The 13,778-nt window shown below is 42.9% G+C and overlaps 1 protein-coding gene across 1 annotated transcript in view; it reads left to right on the top strand.

Moving 5' to 3' along the window:
• Positions 1 to 13,778, top strand: part of MERTK (MER proto-oncogene, tyrosine kinase) — a 138,265-nt gene that overhangs the window by 103,783 nt on the left and 20,704 nt on the right. Inside the window, 5 exon segments of the mRNA XM_027554516.1 lie at positions 1,458 to 1,611; positions 5,117 to 5,202; positions 6,805 to 6,900; positions 7,852 to 7,932; positions 13,021 to 13,113. Coding sequence (XP_027410317.1) covers positions 1,458 to 1,611; positions 5,117 to 5,202; positions 6,805 to 6,900; positions 7,852 to 7,932; positions 13,021 to 13,113 — 510 coding nt within the window.

Raw genomic sequence — 13,778 nt, 5'->3', positions numbered from 1 at the left:
GAAATTTCTGACCAGGGCATGTTGATTCTGCCACCATTTGGTCCATGAGATGAGCAGCCATTGCGTAGGGTGGTCTTAGCCACATGAATGAAATGGCTGTGCTCAAAAGGAGGAGGATGTCCCGGAGGAAGATATGCTGGCCGCAGTCTTCACAAGTGTGCTGCCGCCGCCACCCCCGTACTGGTGCACTGAACTGAGAAAATGCAGATCATGACCTTCTGAATGAGGAGCACATAACAGACACATGGGGTGTGTCTGGTATTAACTGGGGGCAGGCAGTTAATTCCCTCTGCATCTGAGCCCCGACTTTGGGGAAGTGAAAACTCTGAGGTCATTTTGATGGGCAGTTTCAATACCCCCACACAAAGGAAGTAGAGTCACAAGATTTATTACAAATCCCAGATGTGGGGGTGCATGAGGGGGTGAGAGAGCCAGAGGAAGGGCAGTCCTCTGTCCCAGGTCGCAGCAGGTGGTAGAGGGTGGGTAGCACTTTTCACCTTCATGCATTGGAGAAGGAAATGGCAACCCACTCCAGTGTTCCTGCCTGGAGAATCCCAAGGACAGAGGGATCCCTAATGGGCTGCCGTCTCGGGTTGCACAGAGTCGGACACGACTGAAGCGACTTAGCAGCAGCAGCAGCAGCAGCAGTAAATGCCTATACTTAACTTTTCAAAGGCTCAACTCTAAGTGGTTATTTTAAAAGGTGGCCCAGGAAAAGCAGGGTGGGAACTTGCAGCAAGACTTCTAAGTTCAGATCCTTATCAAAATGTCTAGGCTCTGCTGTAAGTGGGATTGTCATACTGTAAAACGCCCCAGGAGTAACTCAAAATAGCTGTTTTCTCATCACAACATTAAAGGAACTCACGGAGGTATTTTACAGCATTGAAAGTGCAGAGGATAAAACACTGGAAGCTGATCCAAACTTGGAAAGGAGGTCAACATTCACCAGAGCATGGAAAATATTAATACATTCTCTCTATATCCCAAGCTGTGTAACTGGAAACTGGCAAGCACTGTGCAAACTACTCTTGATACCTTTTTTTCTTTAAACAACAACAAAAAGCATTTTGATTCTCAATATTTCTAGTGTTTTATTAGAGTATACCAGTTAAATAGTTTTACTATTTTTCAGGTGGCCCAGTGGTAAAGAACCTGCCTGCCAGTGCAAAAGATGCAGGAGGTATCAGTCCAATCGCTGGGTCAAGAGGATCCCTGGAGAAGGAAATGGCAACCCACTCCAGTATTCTTGCCTGGAGAATCCCATGGATAGAGGAGCATGGCGGGCTAGTCCATGGGATCACAAAGAGTTGGACACAGCTGAGCACCTGAACATGTTTACTATTTTTTCAATTTCTTATACATTTATAACTGACTTGAATAGTTTCCCTGATATTGTAAATCGACTATCCTGAATCCCAAGGAAATGTTTTGAATTGATTCTATTTGTATTTTACTAGGTTCGATAGATTTTGCTCCCTCATCTACCCCAGCACCTGGCAACACAGATCCTGTGCTCATAATCCTGGGCTGCTTTTGTGGATTTATTTTGATTGGGTTGGTTTTATACATTTCTCTGGCCATCAGGAAAAGAATCCAGGAGACAAAGTTTGGGTGAGTTTCTCAGTTTAAAATGTTTTGCTCAGTGGTACTGATGAAGTTGCTATGTGAAGTGATATTGCCTCTTCTGCTGTTCTTGCTCCTGTATGCAGCCTGGTCCCTGTCTTATGCATCTCTTGGAGGCAGGCTGCTTCCTTAATTAGGCCAGTGTCACAAAGGCAGCCAATAGTGAAAGTTTTTTACTTCTTTCGAAGTCTCTTCCTGGTACTCTCCTTTCTTGTTTTTCTTCAGGAAGAAACTTAACATTTTTTAGGGCATTAAATATTGTAAAGTATTTTGATACTCATTTCAAGACACATTAAAGTCAAAGTGCTAGAATGACATCCCATCCATAATAGCATGAGAACAATAATGTTCCTAAGAAGAAACCCAATATATGTACAAAAGCTTTGTGGAAAAATTTATTAAACTTTATTGACATTACAGAAGAAAACTCAAATAAATGGAAAGATATGTACCATGTTCATGGATGGGAAGGCTCAGCTTTGTCAAGAGATCATTTCCCCCCCAAGTTGACCATAAATCTAATTCAATCACCATCTAAATTGCTGCAGGGTTGTCAATAAAAGCTGATTTGAAAATGTATCTTGAGAACTAAATGAGCAGAGAGAATCATGACAGTTTTGAAATACACAAAAATTTGGGCGAAGAAGGCTAGTCCTACTAAGTATAAAAACATGTTTGGTAATTAGGACAGCGAGGTATTGTTACATATAGAGAAACCTCAGTCTGTGGACATCACAGGGTGCCCATATCAGGTGGGAGTAGAATAAACATGAAGATTCCATTTCAAATCTTTGCAGGAAGGAAAGAATATTAAAAAAAAAAAATACACACAGCCTGTTCTGTGCATTGAATGGAGAGAGATGAGGAGGACAGACACGGGGCTGCCTACATGTACCTTATAGTCTGGCAGTTAAGAAATGCAGAATAAAATACTCCAAGTGAAAATATTTCTATCAGCTAGGCCTCCACTAACTCATGGGTCCACAGAACCTAAAAGTTTACCACCAAAACAGATATTAGGTTTTATCTGCTTCAACCCTAGCTTGAATAACTTGGTACTGTTTGAAGTTGAATGTTCTAGAACTTCCCAGAGTGGAGTTATGAAGTACAGCAAATATACTAACAAAATTACAGGACTGCTTCAAATATTTCAGAATAAAGTTACCAGGAACCGCTGAGCAGAAGCTGTAAACAAGTGACAGGTTGTCACAAATTATTTTTATACTGAAGTCAGTTTCCATGGTCTTCACTGCAAAACCCTAGATTTATTTGTTCATTCATTTGTACAAGCACCTTTCATGTGTTCATTCTTAATGAAAATACATTTATTTTCTACTTATAAAATTAATATTCTTATAGTTTTTTTGTTGTTAAAAAGTCAAATTATATAGAACAGTTAAAAGTAGAAAGTGAAACTTGTCTGTAACTCCATGGTTGATACTCCATGGTCTCAGTTGCTATTTTGGCATAAATCCTTCCAAATTGTTTGCCTTGCATATAAATACATTATTTTTAACATGTTTTCTATTTTAAAATAATCTATATACATAAGAAAAAGTGAGGTTAAGTCTATAATTTAGACTCATTAATTCATAATACTTTCATACCAATCAGGCTAAAGCAGTGACTAAATGGATTTTTTAAAATAGGCTTTATTTTTTAGGGAAATTTTGTATTTACAAAAACATTGAGAAGGCAGTATAGAAACTTTTCATATATATCACATCCAGGATCCCCTGTTATTAACATTTTATGTTAGTGCATTTTATGTTAGTTATATTTGCTACAATCAGTCAGACAGTATCAATACATTATCATTAACTAAAGTCCATACTTTATTCGAATTTCCTTTGTTTTTACCTACTATCCCTCCTCTATTCTGGGGTTCTGTCCGGGACACCACACTACATTGTCTCCTTAGGCTCCATGTCTCCTTAGACTCCATGAGTTTCCCAGACTTTCCTTGTTTTTGATGACCTTGATAGTTTTCAGGAGTACTGGCCAGGTATTTTGTAGGATACCCTCTATTAGAATTTGTGTGGTGTTCTGGTCATGATTAGACGGGGGTGCTGGACTATTGAAAGGAAGCCCACAGAGGCAGAGTACCATCTTCATCCTGTTACATCCAGATACAGACTGTCAGTGTGATTTCACTGTTGATGTTGATCCCGATCACCTAGCTGAGGCGGTATCTGCCTAGTTTCTTTACCATAGTTATTTTTTTCTCCCTTTTTATACTGGGCTCTTTGGAAGCAAGTCAGTGTTTGCAGCTCACATTTACAGGGTGAGGAGTTAACACTCCCCCCATCTCTTAAATACAGAAAGTGTTAGTCGTTCTCAGTCATGTCTGACTCTTTGCAACCCCATGGACTGTAGCCCACCAGGCTCCTTTGTCCAAGGGATTTCCCAGACAAGAATACTGGAGTCAGTTGCCATTTCCTTCTCCAAGGGATCTTCCCAACCCAGGTATGGAACCTGGATCTCCTATATTTCAGGCGGATCCTTTACCGTCTGAACCACCAGGGAAGCCCTAAAATACAGAGTATGTATATGAAATATTTGGAATTCTTCTGCACAGGAGACTTGTTTCTCTTCCCCTCTTTATTTATTTATACACACACATGCATGTATATACATAAACATGTATATATGTATCAATTTGGACTCATGAATATTCCTTTTATACTTTGGGTTATAATCCAACACAACTTCATTGTGTTGCTCAAATTGTTACAGCTTTGGCCGTTGGGAGCTTATCAGTTGTTCTAAACTCTCCATGGTTCCTAGACAGAGTCCTAAAATGGATCTAAGGAAGAAGCTTATTTCTCCTGGTGGGAAATGTTTCTGGCCTAGAAGAGCTCTCTTAACAGGCAGCAGCCTAGTAGCATCTCGTGGACTCAGCCCCAGCCTGGGGAGCTCTCTGTTTCTAGTCTGAGATTGAAAGGTTGTTGTTGAATCATGTGAATACACCGGGATTCTTGGCCCCTGGAGGAGAAGAATTCAATCCGGGGCCAGAGACGAGGCTTGATCGCTCAGAGCTTTTGTGTAATAAAGTTTTATTAAAGTATAAAGGAGATAGAGAAGGCTTCTGACATAGGCATCAGAAGGGGGCAGAAAGAGTACCCGCTTGCTAGTGTTAACAATGAGGTTATATAATCCAAAGACTGTCTGGAGGTTGTAAAGACCTCATCAGACCTACTCCCATAATTTACATTTTAAGATAACACTGTCCTCAGGCAAGATACATCCTTGTAAAGACCAGGTCTACTCCCATAATGAACATTTTAAGATAACAGAAGGTTGAATCCAAAGACTGTCCTTAGGCAGGATACATTATTGTTATATAATCCTAAGGAATGTGGAGAAAGAAAGAAAGTTTGTCCTTTCTTCGTCCTTGAGAATTCCAGACCCCTCTCTCCTTGGGGACCCCTAGATTTCCTATCAACCTGCCTAGGAAATGACTCTCTCAAGATGTCCGTTATCATTCACCCAGGAGCGCCTTCACAGAGGAGGATTCAGAATTGGTCATCAGCTACATGGCAAAGCAGTCCTTCTGCCGGCAAGCCATCGAGCTCACCCGTAAGTTGACCTTCATTTCTCTCTTTTGGCAAAGGCCAAGACTATTGAGGGACTTCCCTGGTATCCAGTGATTTAGACTCCATGCTTCCAATGCAGAGGATGCGGGTTCAATCCCTGGTCAGGGGACTAATTTCTCACATGCTGTGTGACCAAAAAGAAATGATTAAGAACAAGCAAAAAACCACAAATTAATTGATGGATTTCTAACAAAAGCCAAAGGAGTTGAAGAATGTCTATCTTTAATGTGCAAAATGTCTTTGGAAAGCAACAAGCAGGGAATCCAACATAGCCCTGGGCTTCCCTGCCGGGCAATTCCCTGGAAACCTGGAGCTGTACTTGAGGTGAAGGCCCTGGAGTTAAGGACTCCTGGGGTTTGAAACATGGGAGGAAGAAGGAACTCTCAGGGTGAGAGGAGAAGATGCAGGCAGAGGGACTTAACAGCAAAGCAACTGTCATAACCTCAGAGCTCATTTCCTGTTTTTTCCTGGCAACCAAGTCAGAGAACAACTTCCTAACATACTTTGCGACAATTATGGTTTGAACTTTGCTGAATCAGAGCAGCAACTCTTAGTCTCAAAGAATGGGAATAAACAGCTCTGTTCTTGAATAATTTCAGAAACAGGGTAGAAAGTGTTCGAATATTATCAAATTCAAGTGTCTGGATGTTTGCTGAAAAACAAAACAATAAATAAATATAAGGATGATGGGATGCAGATTGTGATGAAACAAAAACTCATTTGATGTAGAATGTTATTAATTCCTTCTCTTATCCAGAAGTTTTGAGATTTAGGTGTCTATTCTTGCATTAAAAAAAAAAAAAAATCCTCTGTTTGGACCAATTTCTTTCTCTGATGGGGGGACGATTTGGGTAAAATTTTTCCGCTGAGAGCTAATGTGTTATTTCTAATGATCCACATTGTTTCTTTTTCTTTCAAAGTCTTGCTCATTCCCGAAGTATGGCACAAACTGAATCATTTGCCAGTAGTTACCAAATTGGTCTCCCTTTCCTGGTTAATACTTCTTGTTGATAACATTGATTGTGCAGCATATCTACACCTTACAGGAAATCTTAGTCTTCAGTCTCCCCACCAAGTATTCCACTTTGCGCCTCTTATGTCATTAGAGCGAGGTTCTACGCACCATACGCAAAACAGACTGTGCCTTGTTCTCGACGTGTCTCCCGTGGATTCTGTGCCAGCTTCCCCAGCGGGGAGGGCAGAGGAGATGTCCTGATGACGGTTTCGTATCCCATAGTTAGGGGTATAATAGTAAATACTAGAAAGAATATTGACTTGTCTTCTTCACTCCTTTAAGTGAAGGGCAAAGCTCCCCTGCATGAATATGATTGCCAGCTGCCCAATGGGAATGGTTCTGATTTTTATAATCGTTCAGGATTAATTTTGCCCTGATGGATTGATTTTACTCACTTTAATCACAGCAGGATTAAGTACGATATTTCATTATTGACATTTGGCAGGAAGAGCTATGCATATAAAATGAGAAAAATGTTAAACTTTTTTATGGAACTTTATGATTTTAATTATGTTCACACGAAAGGAAGCATCCTGACAGGTCATATATGTTCTGTCACTCCTTTTATAGTACAGAGTTTGGGAGTCAGTGAGGAGCTGCAGAATAAACTAGAGGATGTCATGATTGACAGGAGCCTTCTTATTCTTGGAAAAATTCTGGGGGAAGGTAAGCAGTTTTTTTCTTCCAAAATATGAGTAAAAAGGTAAGCAGCTCACAGTCATTTTTTAAAATATATATATTAAATAGAATACCATTCTTGTGACTTTAACTTTTAATACAAATATCCATAGTTCTGTTTTATAACTTTTAAAATGAAAAAGTCAACAGTGATTTCTGAAACTCAGATGTGACCTATGAAAAGAGCCTCAGACTTCCCCGGTTGCCTAGTGTTAAAGAATCTGCCTACCAGTGCAGGGCCATGGGTTCAGTCCCTGGTCAGGGAAGACCCCACGTGCCGCGGGCAGCTAGTCCTGTGTCCCACTACTACTGAGGCCCGAGCTCTGCAACAAGAGAAGCACCACAATGAGAAAGCCACGCACCACAACTGGAGAAATCCCCAAGGCCCGACACAGCCAGAAGTAAACAAATAAATAACAAAATTTAAAAAAGAAAAGAGCCTCTTAAACATATCAATTCCCTCCTTCATTAAAAAGCAGCAGTTCATTGGTCGGCTTACCATACACTTTCAATGTTTTCCTCTAGTTCTTAAGCTTACTATTCTTTGCACCTGCCAAGTTACATGTGAACAAAAGTGAAGATACACATTTCGTGTCAAAATCATCTTAGGATGAATGGTAGAAGTATTAAGAGTTTGTACTCGATGCATGTCAGTAACAATTTCCAGGTTGTCTTATAAGTTTCCTGGATCAGTTTTGATGCTTAATAAAGTGATGAACTGAGCTAAGTCTGAGCCAAACAAGCCTGTGAGAAGCAGGAGGCTAGTGCACGGCCTGTGCCCGGAGTTGACCAGTGTAGGGGGCCTGGGCTGGCTCTGACCCGCTGCTGTGTGGAGGTCACTCTGGGGTCACATGAAAATAACAGCTCTGGTGCTGTCCCACTGTTGTGGGCAGGAAAGATTTTGCACAAGGTCAATATAGATGTTGTTTTATTTCACAGGAGAGTTTGGGTCTGTCATGGAAGGAAATCTTAATCAGGAAGATGGGACCTCTCAGAAGGTGGCTGTGAAAACCATGAAGTGTGAGTTAACCCCGATTATTCTAGGGGCGGGCAGCTATTTCAGCATCTGGTGCTTCATCAGGCCAGTGATGGATGATGGAGTTCATGTGTCATGATCCCTATCAAGTCACAGAGGGAGAGCTACTATGATGAACTGTTCATACCTGCATCGTATATTCTTTTCTTGTTTAGTGTTTTGTTTATTTATGTATTTATTATTGAAGTCTTGATGATTTATGGGCTTCCCAGGTGGTGCTAGTGGTTAAGAAACTGCCTGAAATGCAGGAGACAAAGAGTTTGATCCCTGGGATGGGAAGATCCCCTGGGGAAGGGAATAGCAACCCACTCCAGTACTCTTGCCTGGAGGATCCCCATGGACAGAGAAGGCTGGTGGGCTACAGTCCATGCGGCCACAAAGAGTCGGACACAACTGAGTCACTGAGCAGGCATGCACACAGTTGGCTTACACAGTTTCAGGGCTACAGCAAAATGATTCAGTTATACAGATAGATTTTTGCATATTCTTTACACTTGCCAGGGAGGGGGAAATTTGCCTCTCCACCCATCTTAAGTTCTCATGGCTGGCCTAATAATAAACTTGACACAGGACAGATTAAAAGGAGAAAAAACATAAATTTTAATTAATGCCCAGGAAGATCTCATAGAAATGGGACTTACAAAGTGGCCAAAGGAGGCACTGTGTAAATGTTTTAGAGAAACAACACAATTGTGAGGGAATGACAGGACAAAGAAACTTGAGTGAGATGTCCAATTAAGTGAAGAATCCAAACAGAGTCTGGGCTTGGAGTAGTCAATTTAAAGACCTCTCAGCCTGAATTCCCTATCTCTGGTGATAAGGATGTCCTTCATCTTTCACTGAGAGATTTATTTCCTGCTTTCAGGAAGACAAAAAGGAGGGTCAGAGCGTCCCTCTTGGATTAGCCGTTTCCTAAGTAACTGTGATTCAGAATAATCAGTATGCCACTGTGGCGTATTTTGGGATGACCCACCCTGAGCCCCAACGCACGAGGCAATAGCGTTTGTTGTTTACTCTCTACCTCCCTGCCTCTGTCACCTAGTAGAGATAATGATTCCAAAGTAAGGCATGAATTTCCAAGGCAGGCTGGATCTGGTAGCAGCATCTGACCCCAGGGGTCATTCTGGCTTAGCTTGGTGGATTCACTTCCTCACATGAGGGTGTTTGTGTGGGTCTGCAGGAAGCTGTGGGCTGCCTGGAAGGCAGGATTCTCAGAGAGAGGAGAAGTGTTCTTTGGTCAAAGGCATAGGAAGGAGAGCCGTGATCACGGACTACAGTCTCCAAGTGAGCTGAGGAGAATGTCTGCATCTGGGTCAGGAAGGGCCTGAAAAGTCATCACAGAGTCTGTTTCCAACCCATGAGTGGTAAAGCACTGACTGTTACTGTTAAGAGTCTTCAGCAATGAGGAACAAGAGCAGACGACATTCTGGAATGTTCACTTTGGTTCCAGTGTGGAGGAGGAGGAACTATTAATACAGTGTTGACAAAAATAGTGATAGATGCCAATTAGAACACTCCAGAATCTGTGCTGGTGTCCAGAGAGACACAGGCTTGATTCCTGAGTTGGGAAGATCCCCTGGAGAAGGAAATGGCAACCACTCCAGTATTCTTGCCTGGAAATTTCCATGGACAGAGGAGCCTGGCAGGCTACAGTCCACGGGGTCGCCAAGAGTCAGACACGACTGAGCGACTGAACATGAACAAGACTTCCCTGGTGGTCCAGTGATTAAGACTCTGCGCTTCCACGGCAGGGGGCACAGACTGAATCCCAGAGGGATCTCTGGTCAGGGGACTAAGGTCCCACATGCCATGCAGCGTGGCCACAAAATAAATAAATAAATAAATAAAAGTACATTTTAAGAAAAGAATGGAAGAAAATAGAAAATTAGGGTAATTTGTATAGGAATCGCATCCACGCTAATGATCAAAGATTGAAAGCCCAGTCAGTCTCCGGACTCCAAGTCACACACTCTTCTACACTGGCCTGGAGGGGTTGCACCACGGGGGAGGGTTTTGCCCGCCATCACACTTGGTTGTTTGGGGCAAAGTGGGCAGACGTTTCCTGAGTTTGCTTTGATAGAAGGATTAATATATATTAAGCCCATAGGAGGCACAGACCTTGTACTACATGCTCTTATATGTGACTCCAGCCAATACTCCACTCCTGTTAATGTTAATGTGCATTCCCTAAAGTGTGCCGGCTTTATGTTTGATTTTTTTCCTATTTTTTTGGTGGGGGTGCACCCTGCAAGATTTGCAGAATCTTAGTTCCGCAACCAGAGATTGAACCAGGGCCCTTAGCAGTGTAAGTGCAGAATCCTAACCACTGGACCACCTGGGAATTCCCTATAGTTGATTTTAATTGTAGCAGCTCAGTGGTAAAGAATCCTCCTGCCAATGCAGGAGACATGGGTTCAACCCCCGGCTCAGGAAGATCCCCTGGAGAACGGAATGACAAACTGCTCCAGTACTCTTGCCTGGGAAACCCCATGGACAGCGGAGCTTGGCGGGCTACAGTCCATGGGGTTGCAAAGAGTCGGACACAACGAAGCGACTAAAATAACACAAAATACATCATCTTAAGGCTGATTGCAAATAGGAAAAGGAGTACGTCAAGGCTGTATATTGTCACCCTACTTATTTAACTTACATGCAGAGTACATCATGAGACACACTGGGCTGGATGAAGCACAAGCTGGAATCAAGATAGCCAGGAGAAATATCAATAACCTCAGATATGCCGATGACACCACCCTTATGGCAGAAAGTGAAGAAGAACTAAGGAGCCTCTTGATGAAAGTGAAAGAGGAGAGTGAAAAAGTTGGCTTAAAGCTCAACATTCAGAAAACGAAGATCGTGGCATCTGGTCCCATCACTTCATGTCAAATAGATGGGGAAACAGTGGAAACAGTGGCTGACTTTATTTTTTGGGGCTCCAAAATCACTGCAGATGGTGACTGCAGCCATGAAATTAAAAGACGCTTACTCCTTGGAAGGAAAGTTATGACCAACCTAGACAGCATATTAAAAAGCAGAGACATTACTTTGTCAGTAAAGGTCCATCTAGTCAAGGCTATGGTTTTTCCCAGTGGTCATGTATGGATGTGAGAGTTGGACTATAAAGAAGGCTGAGCCCCGAAGAATTGATGCTTTTGAATTGTGGTGTTGAAGAAGACTCTTGAGAGTCCCTTGGACTGCAAGGAGATCCAACCAGTCCATCCTAAAGGAGATCAGTCCTGGGTGTTCATTGGAAGGACTGATGTTGAAACTGAAACTCCAATACTTTGGCCACCTGATGCAAAGAGCTGACTCATTTGAAAAGACCCTAATGCTGGGAAAGATTGAGGGCAGGAGGAGAAGGGGATGACAGAGGATGAAATGGTTGGATGGCATCACCGACTCAATGGACATGGGTTTGGGTGGACTCCGGGAGTTGGTGATGGACAGGGAGGCCTGATGTGCTGTGGTTCATGGGGTTGCAAAGAGTTAGACACAACTGAGCGACTGAACTGAACTGAAGAATCTTTTAAATTTACAGTTCAGAGACATTGAGTACATTCATATTCTTGTGCAACCATCACCACCATCCACCTCCATAACTTTTTCACCTCACAAAACTGAACTCCATACCCATTAAAGAACAACCCCCATTCTCCCCACCCCGTCTTGCACCTGGCACTCACCATTCAACTTTCTGCGAATTGGACTTCTCTAAATACCTCATTGGAAAGACTCTGATGCTGGGAGGGATTGGGGGCAGGAGGAGAAGCAGACAACAGAGGATGAGATGGCTGGATGGCATCACTGACTCGATGGACTTGAGTCTGAGTGAACTCCAGGAGTTGGTGATGGACAGGGAGGCCTGGCGTGCTGCGATTCATGGGGTCACAAAGAGTTGGACACTACTGAGCGACTTAACTGAACTGAACTGAAATACCTCACAAAAGTGGAATCATACAGTATTTGTCCTCGTGTGACTGGCTTATTTCACTCAGCCTAATTATAGAATTTTAAATGTCTCTTTTGAGTTGGCATGATTCCAGAAACTTGGTATGAAAGTGCATCTAGTTCACAAGGCAGAATTGTGCAACCAGACTTGCAAGAAATGTGCTGAGAGAGAGAAGCAGTTTGTTCTTTTTTTGAGGCAAAAATCATTGCAACAGACCAGTTGGATTCAATTTTAGGTGTTGGGTTTTTTTTGTTGTTTTTTGCTATTAATAATCAGTTCAGTTCAGTTCAGTCACTCAGTCGTGTCCGACTCTTTGTGACTCCATGGACTGCAGCACCCCAAGCTTCCCTGTCCATCACCAACTCCCGGAGCTTGCTCGTACTCAATGTTCATTGAGTTGGTGATGCCACCCCAATATCTCATCCTCTGTTGTCCCCGTCTCCTCCTACCTTCAATCTTTCCCAGCATCAGGGTCTTTTCCAATGAGTCAGTTCTTCGCATCAGATGGCCAAAGTATTGGCGTTTCAGCTTCAGCATCAGTCCTTCCAATGAATATTCAGGACTAATTTCCTTGAGGATTGACTGGTTTGATCTCTTAATTTTTAGAATGGTTTTAGATTTATAGAAGGGGACTTTCCTGGTGGCTCCAGCAGTAAAGAATCCACCTGCCAATGCAGGAGACATGGGTTTGATCCCTGGGTCAAGAAGATCCCCAGGAGAAGGGCATGGCAGCCCACTCTAGTATTGCCTGGGAAATCCCAAGGACAGAGGAGCCTGGTGGGCTACAGTCCAACAGGGTCACGAAGAGTTGGACACAACTTAGCAAGTAAACGGCAACAACAGATTACATTAGGGTCCAACTTGTGTTGTATGTTCTGTAGGTTTTGACAAATGCATTATGTCCTGTGTCCACCATTCCAGGGTCACACAGAAGTTTCATCTCCTGAAAATCCCTATAGGCAACCGATTCATCCCTCCCCCCAACCAGTCCCTGGCAACCACTCTTACTGTCGCTATCATTTTGCCTTTTCCTGATTCTACTTTTAAAGAATAAAATTGCTATTCCTCTTTCCCCTTCTCTGAGTAATAACTCATGGCTAACTTTTTCCATCTTTTCTTTTAGTGGACAACTTTTCGCAGCGAGAGATTGAGGAATTTCTCAGTGAGGCTGCATGCATGAAAGACTTCAACCATCCGAACGTCATTCGGCTCCTAGGTACTCACGGAAATGCAGCATTGGGTGACCGGAGGGCCTCGGCTGATACACTCTGGGCCCAAGCAAAAATCTCTGGGGCAGATAAACATTATGCCTTGTATAATCCCAGAGTACTTCATAACATTGGGTTTTTGCGAATTCCCTGGCAGTCACGTGGTTAGGACTCAGCCCTTCCTCTGCAGGAGGCCTGGGTTCAATCCCTGGTTGGGGAACTAATATCCTGCAAAAGAAAAAAAAAAAGAGTTGAGTTTTTCTCCCAAAAGACTTTTTATGGTTGCATTTTTCTGAAGCTGGTTGTAAAAATAGGCCTAAATTTCCTGGATACCAGTGAACTCGGGAGTGTTTAGTGTCCACAGAATTCTAAGTTGCTATGGATTAAAATAGCCTCACTTACCCCCAACCCCACCCCCCGCCCTTACAGGGCTTCCCTGATGGCTCAGTCGGTAAAGAATCTGCCTGCAATTCAGGAGATCTGGGTTCATTCCCTGGGTGGCAAAGATCCCCTGGAGAAGGAAATGGCTCCTCCACTATTCTCCCACTCCAGTATTCTTGCCTGAAGAATTCCACGGACAGAGGAGCCTGGCGGGCTACAGTCCATGAGGTCGAAAAAGAATCAGACATGATGTAGCCCTTAAACCACCACTACCACCCCACTTACAAGACAT

The sequence above is a fragment of the Bos indicus x Bos taurus genome, chromosome 11, assembly GCF_003369695.1.
Source record: "Bos indicus x Bos taurus breed Angus x Brahman F1 hybrid chromosome 11, Bos_hybrid_MaternalHap_v2.0, whole genome shotgun sequence".
NCBI classification, from domain to species: Eukaryota; Metazoa; Chordata; class Mammalia; order Artiodactyla; family Bovidae; genus Bos; species Bos indicus x Bos taurus.
Note: the sequence above shows the minus strand (reverse complement) of the source record. Positions and strands in the feature narration are given on the sequence as shown.